Source organism: Macrotis lagotis, chromosome 2 (genome assembly GCF_037893015.1).
Source record: "Macrotis lagotis isolate mMagLag1 chromosome 2, bilby.v1.9.chrom.fasta, whole genome shotgun sequence".
In the NCBI taxonomy this organism is placed as follows: Eukaryota; Metazoa; Chordata; class Mammalia; order Peramelemorphia; family Peramelidae; genus Macrotis; species Macrotis lagotis.
In genome coordinates, this window is record NC_133659.1 from 332,393,340 (window position 1) to 332,413,967 (window position 20,628).

A 20,628-nucleotide genomic window follows, 5' to 3' on the forward strand; every position below is an offset into this window, starting at 1 on the left:
TTACAATTTTCCCCCAATCTTACTTCCCTCCCCCCACCCCCCCCCCCCATGGAAAGCACTCTGTCAGTCTTTACTTTGTTTCCATGTTGTACCTTGATCCAAATTGGGTGTGATGAGAGAGAAATCATATCCTTAGAGAAGAGACAAGAATTCTAAGAGGTAACAAGATCAGACAATAAGATATCTGCTTTTTTCTAAATTAAAGGGAATAGTCCTTGAACTTTGTTCAAACTCCACAGCTCCTTAACTGGATACAGATGGCACTCTCCTTTGCGGACAGCCCAAAATTGCTCCCAATTGTTGCACTGATGGAATGAGCAAGTCCTTCAAGGTTGATCATCACTCCCATGTTGCTGTGAGGGTGGACAGTGTTTTTCTGGTTCTGCTCATCTCACTCAGCATCAGCTCATGCAAATCCCTCCAGGCTTCCCTGAAATCCTGTCCCTCCTGGTTTCTAATAAAACAATAGTATTCCATGACATACATAGACCACAGTTTGCTAAGCCATAACCCAATGACTTTCAAAGAAGGCAGTTCACCAGATGTTCAGAAAGGAGGCAAGAAAGCTCACTGGAAAGAGTACGGGATTTGAAGACAGAGATGCTGAGCAGTGATGTGAGTCTCTGGCCCTCAGTTTCTCTACTTTAAAATATGAAGGGGTGGCACAATATCTAAATCTCTTCTAGTGCTACAGCCAGGGCTTTAGGTCTCTGGATCCTGTGTTCTCAGCTGTAGAACAAGTCCAAAACAAAGGAGGTGATGTAATACTCCCAACTCATCTTATGCTGGTCAGAACCCCCTGAATTAATGTGCTCAGGGACAGCCAGCAAGGGCACAGCCAAAAGAGGGTGGTCAGAATGGGGAGGGGGGGGTTGAAGCCATCAAAGGAGCTGGGAAGCTAGAGCTCAGGATGACCTCAGCCTCCACTCTGCTCTGCCTCCCAAACATTCTCTCCAGTATCAGCAGGGTCGACTTCCTAAGACACAGACTACCGGGTCCAACCAAAGTCTGAAGCCAGGGAGGCAGAGTCCAGGGGCCCAGGAAGACTGGGAGTGTGGGTAATGGTCTGGGCAGGTGCCAGCAAGATGGAAAGGCTTCAAGTACTTCAAACTCTAGGGACAACCTGTGTCTCCCGGCCAAGGAGGAGCTGAAGCAGAGAAAGTCAAAGCCAGAGCAACAGAGGAAGAATCCTTTGGCTAAAGCAGAAAAAGTTTCAACCACACACCAGTCTTTAGCATCATGCAGTGGCACAGTGATGGCGGAAGAGGTGAGCAGTGCCCACAAAGGACACCACTGTTCATACAGTAATTTAACGGCTGGCAATCTGAATGTCAAATCAACATTGCTGAAGGAATTGGCTCATATCAATATTGACTTTTTCAGTATAAATGAGGCCAGAAGAGAGAAGGGAAAGTGCAGCTAAATGGAAAGTTGGCTCGCAGATTCTCCTGAGGGAGATGACTAAAGAAGCTGGCGGAGCTGGTCTTATCATATGTCATAGGCAACAGGAAGCCTCATTTCCTGGGTGCTCACAGCAAACCCAAGCAAACAGACTCCACACTGAAGATGAAAAAGTAGAGTTTCTGCCACAGCCTCTGTCATAGAAGGGAAAGAGGAAGAATTCTAGGAAAACCTCAGGGAGACCCTGCACATTTTAATAAATGTCTCTTTAAGTATTCAGTATCTTCAATGAAAAGGTGGGTCCAGAGGGAGGATGGTAAGGACTGTCCCCAAGTTCACTCCCACTCCAGGCCCAATCAATTTCCAAGTCTTCTTATTCCACCCCCCCCACAAAATCTCAGTCTTTATCCCCTTCTCTCTCATCACCTCATGCCAGAACCATAACATTCCTCATGGGTCACAATGTCTCCAGTTCTCTACTATTACCAATGATATTCTAAAAGCACAGATCTGACTATGTCATTCTTGTCTCCATGCCCTTAAATGGCTGTCCTTCCTGGGATGGGCTGCCTCCCCACCTCTTCCTTCTAGGATCCCTAGCTTCCCCCAAGCTTCAGCCAGGTACATCTTTTCTAGTGACAGAGACCTGCTCATCCACCTCCAAAGCTGGGCTTGCCCCCAGAATCTTCTCCAGGTGGCCTTTGACACACAAGACCCACCCAGGCTCATGCTTCACCATTTTCTCCCCATCTCCAACTCTAAATCTACCTTATGTTTGTCATTTCCTGTTTCTTGTACAGGCTCACAGGCTCCCCAAGGCCATACCTTTATCTGCCCTGTCCCAGGGGCTCCCAGAAAACAACATCATCAACGAGCACACTGTTGAACCTTAAGAAGAACTTTGACTAGTTTAATCATACGTCTCACTCGATGGATCCTTCTCCAAGTGCTGATATTCCATTTGCTATTCTGTTTGCATTTATCCCTCCAAGCCCTCCAAGTGATGCCTGGCAGCCAATATCCAGAACTTCTTCCCCTTTCCCAGATATCTGCAACTTCCCTTGGGTCTTCCAGAATGCTTGTACAATAAACTAACAAGCGTCCTTTTATCCTACACTTCACCTTTCTCACTCTCTTCCATTTACTGTCACTCACTAAGACCTGACTCCCTCTGATAAAAATGACTTCCACCCCCCTCTTTTCCTCTACTCTTTACAGTTTTTCTTAGATTCCAACTCACTGGTCATAGTGGAGTAGGTGGAATGCTTATGGCTCCCATAGCTCTTGATTCTCCCTCACATACCTCCATCACTCAGCAACTTCTCTTCTGTTATCCTTATTTATTTATTAGCATTTTTAAAACTTTTATGTTCCACACTCTTATTCTATTAGAAACCAGGAGGGATGGGAATTCAGGGAAGCCTGGAAGGATTTGCATGAACTGATGCTGAATGAGATGAGCAGAACCAGAAGAATATTGTCCACCCTACAGCAACATGTGGGTGATGATCAACCTTAATGGACTTATTCTTTCCTTCAAGTGCTGGTTGTTACCAGGGATAATTTTGGGTTATCTGTATCCAGAGAAAGAATTGTGGACTTTGAACAAAGACCAAAGACTATTACCTTCAATTTAGGAAAAAAAAATCTGTTATCTTATTATGTAATTTTTGCGATTTCTTATACTTTATTTTTTCCTTAAGAATATGATTTCTCTTTTATCACATCCAACCGAGTTTACTATATACCATGGAAACAATGTAAAGACTAACAGAATACCTTCTGTGGGGGATGGGAGAAGGGAAGCAAGAATGGAGGAAAAATTGTGAAACTCAAAATTAATAAAATCTTTCTAAAGAAAAAAACTTTTATGTTCCAAATTCTCTCTCTCCCTTTAGTTCTTCTGGGGTCCACTGAGAAGGCAAACAGTATGAGGTTCACTGAGAAGGCAAACAGTATGATATCAATTATACATGAAATATTTCCTAAATTATCCATATTGTAAAATAAAAGCAAAAAATTAAGTTAAATGAAAAAATTATACTTCATTTTACAATTAAGAGAGTTCATTAATTTTCTTTCAGGGAGACAGAACATTTTTCATCATGAGCCCTTTGAAACTGTCCTGGATCATTATATTGATCAGAGAAGCAAAGCCTTTCACAGTTGATCATCATTATAATATAATATGATGTTATAATTTTCTGGTTCTGCTCATTTTACTTTGCATCAGTTCATGTAAATCTTCCCAGGGTTTTTCCTGAGCATATCCTGCTCAGCATTTCTTATAGTACTATAATATTCCACCACAATCATATAACACAACTTGTTTAGCCATTCCCCAATTGCTGGGCATTCTTTCAACTTCCAATTCTTTGCCACCAAAATATTTTTATACTCATATACAGGTCCTGTTCTTTTTCCTTTGCTCTCTTTGGGATACAAACCAAGTAGTAGTATTACTGGGTCCAAGGGTAGGTACAGTTTTATAGCAATTCGGGTATAGCTCCATGTTGTTTTCCAGAATGATTTGATTAGTTCACAACTCCACCAACAGTTTATTAGTGTACTTATTTTTCCATATCCCCTACAGCATTTGTCATTTTTCTTTTTCTGTCATGGTTCCAATAGGTTTGAGGTAGTAACTCAAGAGTTCTCATAATCTGCATTTCTCTAATCAATAGTTCAGCCATATTTTTTCATATAACTATAGGTAGCCTTGATTTCTTCTGAAAACTACATGTTCATATCCTTTGAACACGTCAATATGGGCCTTATTTTTATAAATTTGATTCTACTCTCTATATATTTGAGAAGTAAGGCCTTTATCAGATAAACTGTAAAATTCCTCCCCGCCCCAGTTTCCTACTTTTCTTCTAATTTTGGTTGCATTGCTTCTGTTATACTAAGCCCTTTTAATTTCATAGAATCAAAATTATCCATTAAACTTCCAGTGATCCTCTCTGTCTCTTGTTTGATCATAAATGGTTCCCTTATCCATAGATCTGACAGATGCTCCACTGATTTGCTTAAGATATCATCCTCTCTTTCTAAATCATGTTCCCATTTTGATTTTATCTTGGAGGGTTATGTGAAATGTTGAACAAAACCTAGTTTCTACCAAATTGATTGCCAGTCTTCCCAGCAATTTTTGTCAAATGGTGAGTTCATGCTCCAGAAATGAGGGTCTTTGGGCTTATCGAACCCTAGTTTACTGTGATCAAGCACTATTGTGTATTGCTTATCAAATCTATTTCACTGATCAATCACTCTCTTTCTAGACTGTTTTAAGGATTATCACTTTGTAATATAATTTGAAATGTGGTACTAGGCTGCTTTTCTTTGCACTTCTTTAATTGATTACCTTGATAGTCTTGACCTTTGGTTCTTCTGGATGAATTTTGATTGGTACAACACTGAACAAGTAAACTAATTTAGGTGGAATTGCCATTTTACTATATTGGTTTAGCCCACCAATGAGCAATAAATATATCTCTAGTTGTTTAGTGAAAAGTGTATTATAATTGTGTTCATATAATTCCTGAGTTTGTCTTCAAAGGTAGACTCATAATTATTTTATTTTGCCTACAACTAATTTTAATGGAATTTCCCTTCCTGCTTTATTACACTGGTAAAAATGCTAATGATTTATGTGGGTTTATTTTATATACTGCAATTCTTGAGGCTAAGTATACCATCATATCACCTAGAAAAGAGTGATACTTTTTGCTATTTTATAAATCTTCAGCAGGTTAGGAGCTTGCTATCCTAGCAACCCCAGGCTATCAGCATCCTATCATCAAGGACATTTTGGCCTCTGTGGAACATAGTACTGTGCCAGCTCCATAGAGGCCAGACCTCTTTCTGGTGACAGTCAGTAATCACAGCTATCCATCTGCAGCAGTGCCTGGACAATTTCTCCAGAACTTAAGATCAGAGGTTCAGAGATTCAGAGATGGAAGGGACCTCAGAGGTCATCTTATGAAGAAAAAAAATTGAAAAAGTCTCCCACATGGCTGGAATTAGATCCCAACTCCACTTTTGGGATTCTATTATAGCCACAAATAAGATTTCACAGAAAAGATTGACTAATGCTTTAATTTGCAAAAATATTGACTTCCCATTGTATTCTAATTGTTATCCGTTAGAGAAAACCCCACCCACTTTGATGTGACTGATATTTTTAAGAGTTATGTTTTGGTAATTTTTAAAAAACTTATCAAATAATAACTGTCTTTCCTGACCATAAATGCCTCGAATCATTGACGAGATCTCAGTAAAAGGTTATGAGATCCCTTCCCTGTGGTTTTGAAAAGGCTTTTCTACTAAAAGCCAGCAATTCATCTTTTGGATGCTGAAGTTAACTGTATATTTCCTTTTGCCTAAGTCTATAAAGTTATAGGGAATATTCTCTAGCATTTGTAGGAGGAAAAAACTATGCCAGTTTTCTTAATAAACCAATCTGGATAGTTGGCAATAGTTGAATAAAAAAATTTTATTTTTTTTGAAAAGGGGCAATATAATGGACTGAACTACAAATCTCTAGGGGTTACTGCAGTCTCCTCAAAGAGACCCTCCCCCCCAACACACACACACACACACACACACACACACACACACACACACAGACATACATACACCATTCAAACATCAGGGCCACTTGTTTTACATTTTTCCCAAAGATATATTCTCATAGTTTTCCTTCACTGTCACTGTCACCAGGTACTCAGAGTCAGGTAAAATACTCTTTCTAAATTCAAACCATGATAAACCTCATTTCTGACTTCTAAGTTTCCACTCATTGTAGCTCAAGAGCCTGTTATCTTTTGTACTGGTTTCTGGGCATCATTCCATTTTGATTTGGGTATAACACAAGCTGTGTACACTTCCAACAGAGAAAGCCCCTGAACACACAAAACTCTGAATGCAGAGCGTGACCAGGGACAAGCGGATAAACTTCTAGGGCTGCTGGATGATCCACCAAAAAAAAAAAAAAGTTATCGGCAATACTGAAAGAAAAAAATATTTATTGGAATGGAAGCTAGAGATAAGAAGTTATTAAAGGATAATGGAAGTGAAGCAGAGAAGAAAAAATGTAATTATTATATCCTGAAGTTAAACTTTGGATGCTTATCCCAATCAAACTAAGCCTTCTGAGAAATCCTCTTCTATATCAGCTTCTTCTGTCAATATTACCATGGCTACAACTACTAATGTTGCCATGATCCTTTAGAAAAGCATTTCCTCATGACAAGTGAAGAAAAAATAAAGGATATTGTGAGAAACTATTTCACCTAACTATATGACAAAAAACCCAACAATTTAAATGAAATAGATGACTATTTTAAAAAATACAAAATATCTAGATTACAAAACAGGAAATGGAATCTAAGAATTTAATCACAGTCATAAATTAACTTGCAAAAGGGAAAAACTCCAGAATCAGAAGGATTTACATACAAATTATATATCAAAAATTCAAAGAACAATGAACTCTAATCTTATACACAATTTCCAAAAATAGAAAAAGAACAGTTTCTACTGAATATTTTCTATGATTCACATATTATCTTGATATATACATCAAAAGGAGTCAAAACAGAGAAAAAAAATTAAAGACCAACATCCCTGGTGCATATATACATGAAAAATTTTATATAAAATACTTGCAAAAAGGCTGCATCAACATAGCATAAAAATTATACCCTAAAACCAAGTTAGATTTATACCGGGAATATAAGGTTCAATATTAGAAATAGGTTTAATTATTAGAAATGAGGTTTAATATTAGAAAAACTACAAACATAATTAACAGTGTTATGAGATCACATTCAACTGAGATCAATGTATAACATGGAACCAATGTAAAGACTAACAGAATATCTTTTGTGGGGATGGGGGAAGGGAAGCAAGAATGAGGAAAAAATTTGTAAAGCTCAAAATAAATAAAATCTTTCTTAAAAACAATGTTATATGAATGACATGACTAATGTGAACAGCAAAAATCATATAATTACGTTACATAATACAGAAAAGACTTGAGAAAATGCAACAAACATTTTTTTTAGGTTTTTGTTTTTTTGTAAGGCAAATGGGGTTAAGTGGCTTGCCCAAGGCCACACAGCTAGGTAATTATTAAGTGTCTGAGACCGGATTTGAACCCAGGTACTCCTGACTCCAGGGCCAGTGCTTTATCCACTATGCCACCTAGCCGCCGGCAACAAACATTTTTAAAAAAACCAATTGACCAAAAGCCATCATTATTTATAATGAAAACAAATTAAGAGTCCTTCACAAAAAATCAAACAAAAAAACACCAAGAATCCTTCCCAGTAAGAGTAGGGACAAAGCAAGGATGTCCACAGTCATCACTACTATTTGATATAATGCTGAAAATATGAGCTATGGCAATAAGACAAGAAGCAGAAATTGGAGGCATAGGCAAAGAAGAAACAAAATTATGATTTTTTGCAGTTGATAGATTATGTATAGAACCCTGGAAATCCAACTAAAATTCAGAAATAAAAAAGTCAATAAAGTTGCAAGATATAAAATTAATCCATACAAGTCATCAGCATATTACTAACAAAATTCAGGAGAAAGAGAAATTTCAATTGAAATTTTTAAAATACTTTGGGGTCTACTACCATATATACACAAGAACCATACAACTACAAAACACTACAGAACTAAAGACAAATCTAAATAACTGAAGTAACATTAAATGTTCATAGGTAGATTGAAACCTGTAATAAAAATGACAAAACTACTTAAAATAATTTATTTAGTCCCCTATCAAAATATTATTTTATAGAACTAGATAAAATAATGAAATTCAATCTGGAAAAACAAAAGATCAAGAATCTAAAGGGAAATAATTTAAAAAGTGGAAATGGAGCTTATCAGAGCACCAGACCTTAAACTATGATATAAAGCAGTAACTATCAAAACCATTTGTTTTTATTTAAAGAACTGAGAGGTCAATCACAAGAATGGATTAGCTACACAACATACAGAAATAAATTAATCTAATTGGGTGATCTAATTACCCAAAGACCCCAGCTATTAGGGTATAGGATTCACTGCTTGACAAAAATTTCTGGGAAAACTGGTCAGTAGTCTGGCAGAAATTTAGGTTTGGTCCAGCACTCTATACCACAAACCAAATAAGTTGCAAATAGATACATAATCTAGCTATAAAAGGTGACATCATAAACAAATCTGAGGAGCAACGAAGAAATTATCTTAAGACATATGGATAAGGGAAGAGTTCATAACTAAACAAATGATAAAAGAGATGACAGAAAATAAAAAGGCAATTTTGATTACACAAAATTAAAGCCTTTGCACAAATTCAAAGCCATACGATTAGAAAGGAAATAGTTAACTAGAAAAAAAAATCTTTGCAGCAAATTTCTCTGATAAAGGTTTCAAATTTATGAGAATAAGAGTCATTTCCCATCTGATAAATGGTCAAATGATATAAAAAAGGTATTTATTAAGGAAGAAAAAATTCAAGCTATGTATAACCATATTAATAAAATATTCCAAATCACTAATAATTATAGAAATGCAAATTAAATCAATTCTCACACCCATTAAGTAACAGATTTGACAAAAAAGGAAAATCATGAGGGTTAAAATAGATATAATGAAACACAGTTTGCAGAGATATGAATTGATTTTGGAAAGCAATTTGGAACTTTATGCACAAAAAGTAACTAAATTGTGCATCTGCCTTGAATCACTGACTGAACTATTATATCTCAAAGAATATACAAAAATATCTATGGTATCATTTTTGGTACAAAGAATTTGAAACTAAGTGAGATGCTCGTTAATTGGGGAATAGATTAACAAAGTATGGGCATATGAATGTGATAATGCAATGTAAAAAAATGAAAAAGAAGGATTTGTGTGAACCAAAACAGTGAAGTGAATAGAACTAGGAAAACAATTTTTATATCAGAACACCAAATTATAAGAAATATGATCAACTATAATAAATTATGATTCCAGAGATAATATGACAATGAAGATCACTTCCTAACACAGAAGTGATAAATTTAATATGCAGAACACAACACATATTTTAAACATTGCTAATATGAAAATTTGTCTTGCTTGACAGCATATTTCTTACAAGGTTTTTATTTTGGAGGAAAAATGGGAGAAAATAAAGACTTTTTAATTGGAAAAAATTTTAACTTAAAATTTAACAAAAAAAAAACACAAGAAACTAAGCACTTCTGGAGCTTGAAATGCAGGGGCAAAAACCTATAAATATGAACTTCAAGATACAGAAATCTCCACAGGAAGAAGACAGGGTGAGCAAGTGGTTACATGCTTAATATAGACATAATTTAATATTTCATATTTAGAGGGTACAAACACTGAAATGTTCACATGCAAACATTATTCACACACACATGCACGCACAGAATGGAAAACACTACTCTAGACTGCAGAAGACATGTGTTCCTTTTAAATTCTTGCATTTCAGAGGAGTGACTCAAAGTGATATTAAAAAAAAACCCAGACCAAACCAATATCTTTACACGCATATAGTTAAGTCATTTTTCTCTTTTTTTCCCCCAAACACATGATGCTCTTTCCCATACAAAGAGTGTGCTTTTATACCATTTCCACATCTGAAATATGTGCTCTCCCCCCTTTTCTCTTACACGGAGTCCAAGGTACTGGTTCAAGTCTAAACCTTCCTCTTTAGTGTGGTGTTGGTGCCTCTCTGGGTTTCATTTTCTGATCTCTAAAATTAATCTTGAATATTCCTTCCTGTGCCAAAATTATTTGACTGTAATCTATGATCTCAAATTTATTCACCCCTCCAATACCCTTCAGACCTCTTGAGCACACAATAATTGATTGCTTCTCTGAATTTTTGTACTTAGAATCAGTAGAACACTTAACAGTTAAACACTTTTTTACTTAGAGTCAGTAGAACACTTAACAGTTAAACACTTAATTATTCTCTTATGTTTTTCAGGTGCATCAATGCTATGCAAATCTTAAATACATAAATGTTCATTATTTTAATTACCATAAAGGTGCTCCTTGCCCTAGGAGATGAACACAGGACCAAGTTAAAGACCAGCACAGAAAAGACCTTACTGAATTGTAGAGCTTTCTGACCTTGTCTTCAAAGCCTGCCTTTGGATATCTAGGCTGAGACACATAGAGCCCAATGTTGCCTTGGCCTCACTGTAAATGAGTGAGAGGTCAGTAATCTAGAATTCTTCTAAAGCTAGGCAAAAGCTTTACAAGCAGAGAATGTTATCTTGCAAATGGACTGAATTCCACAGAAATCTAGAACATCTGTTGTCATTCAGGGCATATATTTGACTTCATAGATGGTCTCTATTATCTTCACTGCATCATCCTTATTAAGGTTGCATTGATTTTATTTGCCCAAAAAGGGTTCTTTTCTTTCTACAAATGTTCTATCAAAAAAAATTCTTTCTGCTAATTGAGGGAAAGAGAAGAGTTTAAATGGACCCAACATGTTACATATTCTGAAGTCTAGAGCTGTTTGCGATGCATTGAATCCAATGAAACAAAAGAAGACAAGGGAAATACAATCTTTCCCTGGACAGCTGAAATGGATAATCTGAGTGGGAGTCAGGAGGACCTGAACCCAAATCCAGCCTCAGACTCTTGACCTTAACTTGACATTAAGTTAATGGGCAAGGTACTTAAACTTGATTGCCAGGGAGGGAGGAAGGAAGGAAGGAAGAAAAAAAAGAAAAAAGAAGCTGTTTCTCTTCTTGTAACTATATAGATATTCCTTGATTCACCAGTTCCCACTTGAAAAGGTAGTCAAACAAGCTAGGATGTACTTCATACCATTCTTGTAATATCAGCACAAGGGAAGTCACAGGGCAACCCAAGACATACAAACAAGGTGGTCCCAAAACACCAACAAGGGATAGTGGCTATAAGTATGTTTTGAGGTCAGAGTAGGAAAGTTCTTGGAAGAATGTGTCTTGGGCTGGACCAGGACTGTATGTGGGATTTAGTGAGGGGACAGCTGAGTATCTAAGCAATGGAGTTAGTCTGGACAAAGGTAGGAATGTCCAGGTTTGTAGTGAGGTTGGAAAGGTAGACCTGAGTCAGACTGCAAGGTTTGTAGAATGCTGGGCTGAGACATTTGAACCTCCAGGTAATCTGATTTGGAGCAGAGGAGTTTTAGAAAGCTTAAGCTTGCTGCAGGATAAATTGGTGAGGGAAGAAGTGGGAGGAAAGGAGGAAGTCGAAAAGACTATTGTAAAGAAATAGTTGTAAATGACTACAGTAATCTACTGTTTGACAAACCCAAAGACATCAGCTTCTGGGATAAGACCTCACCATTTGACAAAAATTGCTGGGAAAATTGGAAAATAGTATGGCAAAAACTAGGTTTAGATCCACATCTAACATTTTACACCAAAATGAGGTCAAAATGGGTACAGGCTTTAGACAAAGTATGGCACTATAGATCAATTAGCAGATCAAGAAATACTCTGTCAGATCAGTGGAAAGGGGAGAAATTTATGAGCAAGCAAAATATAAAGTACATTATAAATTGCAAGATGGATGATTTTGGCTATATTAAATTTAAAAATTTTTGCCCTAAAAGAACCAATGCTGCCAAAATTAGAAGGAAAACATTAAGCTGGGAAACAATTTTCACAGCTAGGGGTTCTGAAAGGTCTCATTTCTAAAATATATAGAGAATTGCATCGAATTTATAAGGTTTCAAGTCATTCCTTAATTGATAAATGGTCAAAGGATATGAACAGACAGTTTTCAAATGAAGATATTAAAGTTATATATAACTATATGAAAAAATGTTCCAAATCATTACTGATTAGAGAAACTATGAAGTATCACCTCACACCAATCAGAAGAAAAAATGATCAACATTAGAGAGGTTGTGGGAGGATTGAAACATTAATGTATTGATGGTGGAGTTGTGAACTGATTCAATCATTCTGGAAAGTAATATGGAACTGTGCCCAGAGAGCAATAAGACCGATCATATACCCTTTGACCCAGTAATTCCAATAGTAGACCTATATCCAAAAGAAATATAAAAAATGAGAAAAGTTCCACATATTCCAAAATATTCATAGCAGCCTTTTTGTAGTGGCAAAGATTTGGGAATTGAGGAGATGCCTATCCATTGGGGAATGTCTGAACAAGTTATGGTACATGAATGTTATGGAGTACTATTGTTTTATAAGAAACCATGACTGTCAGAACCTAGAGAAACATAGAATTACAGGATCTGATGCTGAGCACAGGGAGCAGAACCAAGAGAACATTGTTCACCTTAACAACAACATTGTGAGTTGATCAACTATGATGGATGCAGCTCCTCTCAGTAGTTTAGAGACCTAGGACAACCCTAGAAGACAGGCCATAGACAATGCTATCCATATCCAGAGGAAGAAAAACAAAACAAAACAAAAACCCTTCAGAATCTGAATGAATACAACATTCACTTTTTAAAAATTTCTCTTCTGTAATTCTTTCCTATCTCGTGTTTTTCTTTCTTTCCCTTGATCCTCATTCCTCCTAGAGAAAATGACTAATCTGTTAAACACAACTGTGTGTAAAGTATTTACCTGACTATTCGCTGAGGGGAGTGGGGTGGGAAGGGAGGATGGAAGGAAATGATATAACTTAAAAATAGGCATATGTATGTGGACAAATGTTGAAAAACTTTCATAAGATGTAATTGGAAAGGGGCAGCTAGGTGGCATAGTGGATAAAGCACCGGCCTTGGAGTCAGGAGTACCTGGGTTCAAATCCGGTCTCAGACACTTAATAATTACCTAGCTGTGTGGCCTTGGGCAAGCCACTTAACCCCATTTGCCTTGCAAAAACCTAAAAAAAAATGTAATTGGAAAAACAAGGTTAAATATCAATTGAAAAAAAGGGAAAAAGACTATTGTAATAATCAAGATGTGAAGTGCAAGTGGCCTAGGCTCTGGCAAGGAACCATGGGAACAGGAAGGAAGAGGACTTGATGATAGATTGGCTTTGGAGAATAAGTGAGAATTAAACAAAGAGGTCAGAGCTATCAATGGAACTGGAGGAACAAAAGAGATGGGTTCTTGGGCCTGAAGCAGAGGGACCAAGCCTAATGCAGGAAGTCTTCTAGATTGATCAGTGGTAGGAAGGAAATGACCCTGGAGAGGTGAGCAAGGGAAAGGTTGGAAGAGGGACTGGGGAACTGACAAAATGGAAATTAAAAAGCTGCCAAGAAGTCAAGTCTCACTGAGATGGTCAGGGGCCATCTTTCTGGAATTTCATACTGTAATCGTAACTAGGGTTATTCTTGGATAAAAACCAATTGGGAGACTGGTTCCTGAATGTTTTTCAATGTCTTGCCTTTGGGTCACTTCATTATTTGGTTTGGAGCTTCATGAAAAGGTGATTAATTAAAGGAAGAGAAGGAGGAACTAAAATCAGTCTTCAGGTTTTTTTCCAGGAGTTAATATAACTCTTCTTCAATAGTGAGAATTTTGAAGTCAATGTCTTTCACATGGTTTTAATTTGCCTACCCTATCCCTGTTTCTTACAAATAATTAAGAATCACCTTTCCGGGGAGCAGTTTATGACTAAGGAAGAGTAGGAGAACATCACCAAAAACCAACTAGAGGATTTCGAACACATTAAATTAAAAAGCTTTTGCACAGATAAAACCACTGTAACCAAGATCAAAAGAAATGTAGTAAATTGGGAAAAAATCTTTACAACTAATGATTCTGACAAAGGACTCATTTCTAAAATATACAGAGAACTGAGTCATATTTTTAAAACAAAAAGCCGTTCCCCAATTGACAAATGGTCAAAGGATATGCAAAGGCAATTTACAGATGAGGAGATCAAAGCAATCCATAGCCATATGAAAAATTGCTCTAAATCATTAATTATAAGAGAAATGCAAATTAAAACTTCTCTGAGGTACCACCGCACACCTCTCAGACTGGCCAATATGACCAGAAAGAATAATGATCATTGTTGGAAGGGTTGTGGGAAATCTGGGACATTATTATACTGTTGGAGCTGTGAACTCATCCGACCTTTCTGCAGAGAAATTTGGAACTACGCCCAAAGGGTGACAAAAATGAGCATACCCTTTAATCCAACAATACCACTACTGGGTCTATACCCTGAAGAGATCATGAAAAAGGGTAAAAACATCACTTGTACAAAAATATTTATAGCAGCCCTGTTTGTGGTGGCAAAGAATTGGAAATCAAGTAAATGTCCTTCAATTGGGGAATGGCTTAGCAAACTATTGTATACATATGTCATGGAACACTATTTTCTATTAGAAACCAGGAGGGACAGTATTTCAGGGAAGCCTGGAGGGATTTGCATCAACTGATGCTGAGTGAGATGAGCAGAACCAGAAAAACACCGTACACCCTAACAGCAACATGGGGGTGATGTTCAACCTTGAAGGACTCGCTCATTCCATCAGTGCAACAATCGGGAACAATTTTGGGCTGTCTGCAAAGGAGAGTGCCATCTGTATCAAGATAAAGAGCCATGGAGTTTGAACAAAGTTCAAGGACTATTCCCTTTAATTTAGAAAAAAACCCAGATATCTTATTGTCGGATCTTGTTTTTTCTTAGAATTTTTGTCTCTTCCTTAAGGATATGATTTCTCTCTCATCACACTCAGTTTGGATCAATGTACAACATGGAAACAAAGTAAAAACCGACAGATTGCTTTCAGTGGGGGTGGGGTGGGGAGAGGGAAGTAAGATTGGGGGAAAATTGTAAAACTCAAATAATATCTTTAATACAAATAAATGAAAAAAAAAAAAGAATCACCTTTCCTTTCACAAAGGAATTATCCAAAATACAAAGATCCCAAGCTAATGCATTCTACTGCTAAGGTTACTGTACCTGAATCCCAAAGGCAATATCCTTTACACTCTTTGGTCACCAGTGAAGTTGGAGGGATCATGGAAGGTGCTGGTAGTAAACATTGCTTTGGTTCTTCTTCAAAAAATACCATCAGGTCCTTAGAGAAAACAAAGGAGCACATTAGTTAAGCAACCAAGAGTTATGTCTAGCCCCTCAAGAGGGATAAGAACATTTTGGTGTGTTTGTCAATGATACAATTTAACTGTCCACCCAAGTGAAGCAGGAAGGAAAAAAATAGTGAACATATTTTAAAAGGGTGAAAGTTTAAAGTGAAGAACTCAATTTAGATTGTAATGATTTATAAATTTAGTAATGTTGTACATATGTGGCTCGCTAATACATTCCTAGACCACAGTGTGGCCTGTGAATCATTCAGAATTCAGATCCCTATCCTTGGTTACTCTTAAAATTCCTTCAGGAAAACCAGTTTAGAAAGATTTCTTTGCTGCAATTTCAATTCAAATCACTTTAAGTATTTAGACTTTTGGGTCACAGAAACAACAAAATGGGGGACTAAGCAATTTCTTTAATCCTCACGATTTGTCAAACCAAAATAGAATATGTGCACCCAAAATAAAGCAACTTTGGCTGTCTCTGTGGTCTAGGTCACCCAGAATCTAAAAGGTTGGGGAAAAAAAACCCATAAACTGATGATCACTGCCCCTGGGTTCAGTCAGCACCCCTCCTCTACCTTTCGTGTTATGAGCAACAAAGCTGCCTTAGAACAGCAGGGCCATGACTCACAGTTTAGGGTTTGCTACAAAATCCACCTATGGCCCAAGAATCCATCCCCCTTCCCTCCTGCCTCTGCACTGAAGACCCCTAACTCAGGCTACAGAATTTTACATGGGCAGAGATAGTCATAGAATGACAGAAGGCAGTCCTTCAGGAAAGGGGGGGGGGCACAACTCAGTAGTGCTAGTGGGGCATAGCCCTGAACTGCCTAGTCCCAAAGCACCAGGGAAGATCATGAATCATTCCACTAAGCCTAAGGGAAAGAACATAGCATCTAGCTAGGATCAGTTCTGACCCTCCAAAAGTCACTTGGGATAAAGACCTAGAATGTTGAACCCAGTATGGGAAGATGTTGAGATGTCCTGAGATTTAGCGTCCAAGGAATCCACCAATAGAAGGGATAGAGTCAGAAAGCAAATAGAGGAAAATGAGGGAAGGTGGGGATGATTAAAATTACCAAAGATGTTAGGGAAGAAAATACTCCTTTAACACAAGCAGATAAATCAACAGGAAAAACATTAACAACAGCTGGAAAGAACAAGTTCAGGCATCTACAAGTAAATATTATAAGCTCTATTTACTATATACTATGAATAAATTCTATAAAGGAAAATGATCTAACACTCAATGAGACCAAGAACCCTATAGAAGGTGAGGATATCATGGAACCACAACATACTGTTCTGAGTGGTTTAAAAGGGAAATAAGAATTATAAATCTGAATTGATAACTATGTACAATGAAAATAATGAGCAGAACAGAAAAGCTTGAATTTGCTATAGGAAGTCTTACCAAAGAAATAAAACAGAGAATGATAGTTTGGGAATGTAAATATGCAAAACTGAAGGACAATGTAGAAGAAACAAAAAACAAGAATATTAAAAGAAAATATGTTCATTATATAAGTAAAGCATACTGATTTCAAAGACAGGATGCATAGAGACAACCTAAGGATCATATGTCTTCCAAAAGAACATGACTGGACAAAAATTCTTAACATCATAGGCAAGAGATAAAAGAAAGAATTGCCCAGAATCTCTGAACAAAGAATATGAGATATCAGCTAAAAGAATTTACAAATTGCCTCCAGCAATAGCCCCAAAAAACCTCAAAACAGAAAAATAACAAGGCTACATATACTCTAAGCCATATAATTGTTAAATTTAATAATTCAATTCTGAATCAATTAACACAAGTGATCAGAAGAAAGATCTTCAAATATGAAGGAAAGGGAATTTGAATAACACTAGATTAGTACCAATAGAAAATATAATAGGTAATGGAATAATGTCTTCTGAAGAGCTCAGGATGTAGCCCGGGGAGACCAATCCTGCAAATCTGAGCTTGACCATAAATGAAAAAATATGAATGTTCGATAATAAAGAGGCATTTGGAACATTTTTAGAAAGAAAATCAGAACAGAAGAGATTATTTGCTTCTCAAACACCTGACATTATAAAAAATGATGGAGTGAATAAAAGCAGCAGGCAAGAACAACAAGAGCAACAGAGTGATAGCAGAGAAACCAATGACACTTCTTTCTAAATGGACACAAGGAGACAGGGGTGAAGACAGAAGAGCTTATGTAGGGATCAGTGAAGAGGCGGGTCTGGAACATTATGAATAGAATTGGGTGACACCCTGCATTTAGGTGAACCATTTTGTTTTTTTACTTTGTGAAACTACTTTATAACATGGGAGGGTATAGGAAAGGAGGGGGAAGGGAAGGAGCAGTGGAATAAAGGAACATAATGTGCCAGGGTAAAATCTAGAACTCTCAGTGAGGGAAAGATGAACCCTATGGTCTCAGAAAGAAAAGAGCCTACAGTGGAATGAGCAAGAAAGGGTGGGGGGAGACTTGAGAAAAGAAATGAGGCCTTGCTTTGGTGGTAGGAGAGGGTTCCACTGGTGAATGCTTCTCTGGGTGAAAAGATTTGTCTGTGAAGGGAAATAGGATCTTGTGTTGGTATGGCCTGAAAGATTTGGTGCTTTATATTTAGAGGGAAAGTTGGAATTCCTTGGAGCAACTGGCACCTGGGGGAGTATGAAAGTATAGAACCAGAGAGGAGGCAAATGTGGGGGTGGGGTAGGAGGGGAATAGGAGGAGATAAAAGCAAGAAATGGTATAGCTCAGTAGTGGGCTGCATCCTTGAAAATATGGTTGGGGAGGAGCTCTACTATGGGGTCATGTCATCTCTGACACAAACAACATTCCCTTTTTCTGAGTATGAGACATATTGGAAAAGGTAAATCCATATGGCAATCTCTACAAGGTCAGGGCACAAACTATCCAAAAGGAGAGTCCAGAATGGATGAATACTTTGGAAGTTTTATTACATGAGGATATAGAGAATATAAAGGAACTAGATAATTATAGGGGTCATGAATCAAAGAAAGAAAGGATAGAAAAATGAAATGAATGAAAAGAATCCTTTCTGGAAGTAGGAAAAATGAAATTTCAAAAATGAATGAACAGAAATAGTTTATAGAGGAAGAGAAGAGGATTCTACCTGACCAACTGAGAGGAAAAAGGAGAAGTATCTAACCAGATCAAAGCAGAAGAGGAAAAAAAAGAACTGATAAACAAAACCTTAAAGGAAAATGAATAGGAGGGATCATGATGGGAAGAGATCCAGGGGAACAGGGAAACCTTAAAAAAGATTAAATTAAAGTAGCTGGAGTAACATAACACTGTGTTTTCAGAATAAGAGGAGAAAAATTAAAACTTGGGGAAAAAATTTTAGAGACAGATGGAGAAAAATATAGTTATATCTTTAAATGGGAATGGATTAAACAATCCAATAAAACCAAAAAAGAGTGACAGATTGGATAAGAAAACAATACCCTACTATCTGTTACTTATAAGGACTTATACTTACATATTTAAAAAGAGACATAAATAAAATTAAATTTAAGGGATAGAAAAAAATTTACCACACATCAAGTAAATAAAAAAGAACTATGAATTGCAATCATGCTGACAAAGCAAAAACCAACATTAAAAAAATAAAAAGGATAAATAAGGAAACTATATTTTGCTGAAAGTAACCATAGACAACAAACCAATATCAGTAATAAATTAATAAACATATACTCCAAATGCCTTAGCATCCAAATTTATAATGGAAATATTATCTAAGCTACAAAGACATAGATAATAATGTTTGTCCTTCATTCTCAAAGACCATGACATCAGGGAGGTGATGCCATGACAAGTATGTGAATTGGATTTGAGTTAGGGGGTGTTGTGCTAAGTCACCAACCTCACTTTCTCCTCTGGTCATATGAATCCAGTGGCCAGATATATCAGAACCACTGGAGATGGCTCTGGCTGCAAGGCAATCAGGGTTAAGTGACTTTCCTGGGGTCTCACAAAGAGTAATAGCTATCTGAGGCCAAATTTGAACTGTGCTCCTCCTGACTCCAAGACCAGTGCTCTATAACTGCTCTACATTGATAGTAACACAATAGTGATAGGAGACTTCAATATCCCTCTCTCAATTTAGGATAAGTCTAAAAGAAATATTTTTAAAAGGGGCTGAGGGAGAAATATGGAATTGTTGGAGAAGCTAGTTAAATCTTAAGGGATCTTCTAGCAATTCTCAGCCCCTTCCTTCTACTGTAATAGGTCCTTTGTACCTCTTCATGCGATGTAATTTACCTCATTCTGCCTCCCCCTTCCTCCCATTCCAGTACAATCTCTTTTTTTTAAAATGTCTTAATTTTAAAAAAAATCATCCCATCAAATTCAGAGAAGTCTGGAAAGCACAAACAGATGCTGAGTGAGATGAGCAGAACCAAAAGAACATTGTACACCATAACTGCAACATGGAGTTGATGATCACTATTAATGGACTTGCTTATTTCATCAGTGCAATAATCAGGGACAATTTTAGGGTATCTGTGATGGAGAATACCATCTGCATCCAGTGAAAGAATTGTGGAATTTAAACAAAGATCAAAGACTATTACCTTTATTTTTTAAAAAAAAACATATATATTAATTAATTTTGTTATATCTTATCTTTTATTTTTCCTAAGGATTTGATTTTTCTCTCAACATATTCAATTTTGATCAATGTATAGGATGAAAATAATGTAAAGACTATCAGACTGCCTTCTGTGGGGGATGGGGCAAAGGAAGCAAGATTTGGGGGGGGGGGAAATTGTAAAATTCAAAATAAATATCTATCAATCATCAAAAAAATCATCCCATCAAAATCAAGTTATGTCTAGTGATGATTATCTTCCTCCCCTTTAGGGATGTAACCTGCTTAATCTTATTGAGTAACATAATTTTTCTTTCCCTGTTTCCCTTTTTATGTATCTCTTGAGTCTCATGTTTGAAGATCAAATTTTCTGTTTAGCTCTAGTTTTGTCATCAGAAAAATTTGAAAGTCACCAATTTCATCAAAGGTCTATTTTATCCCTGAAAAAGTGTGCTCAGTGCTGCTGGGTAGTTGATTCTTGGTTGCAAATCAAGCTCCTTTGCATATTCCAGGCCCTTCAATCCTTTAATATTGAAGTTGACAAGTTCTGCATCAAACT

The 20,628-nt window shown here is 36.8% G+C and overlaps 1 protein-coding gene across 1 annotated transcript in view; it reads right to left on the bottom strand.

The window, feature by feature from the left end:
* Positions 1–13,483: 13,483 nt before the first annotated feature.
* Positions 13,484–20,628, bottom strand: part of LOC141512274 (ENTH domain-containing protein 1-like) — a 53,470-nt gene continuing 46,325 nt past the window's right edge. The window contains exons 4-5 of the mRNA XM_074221081.1: positions 15,320–15,442; positions 13,484–13,492 (exon numbers count right to left, since the gene is read on the bottom strand). Coding sequence (XP_074077182.1) covers positions 13,484–13,492; positions 15,320–15,442 — 132 coding nt within the window. The remainder of the gene's footprint in view (positions 13,493–15,319; positions 15,443–20,628) is intronic.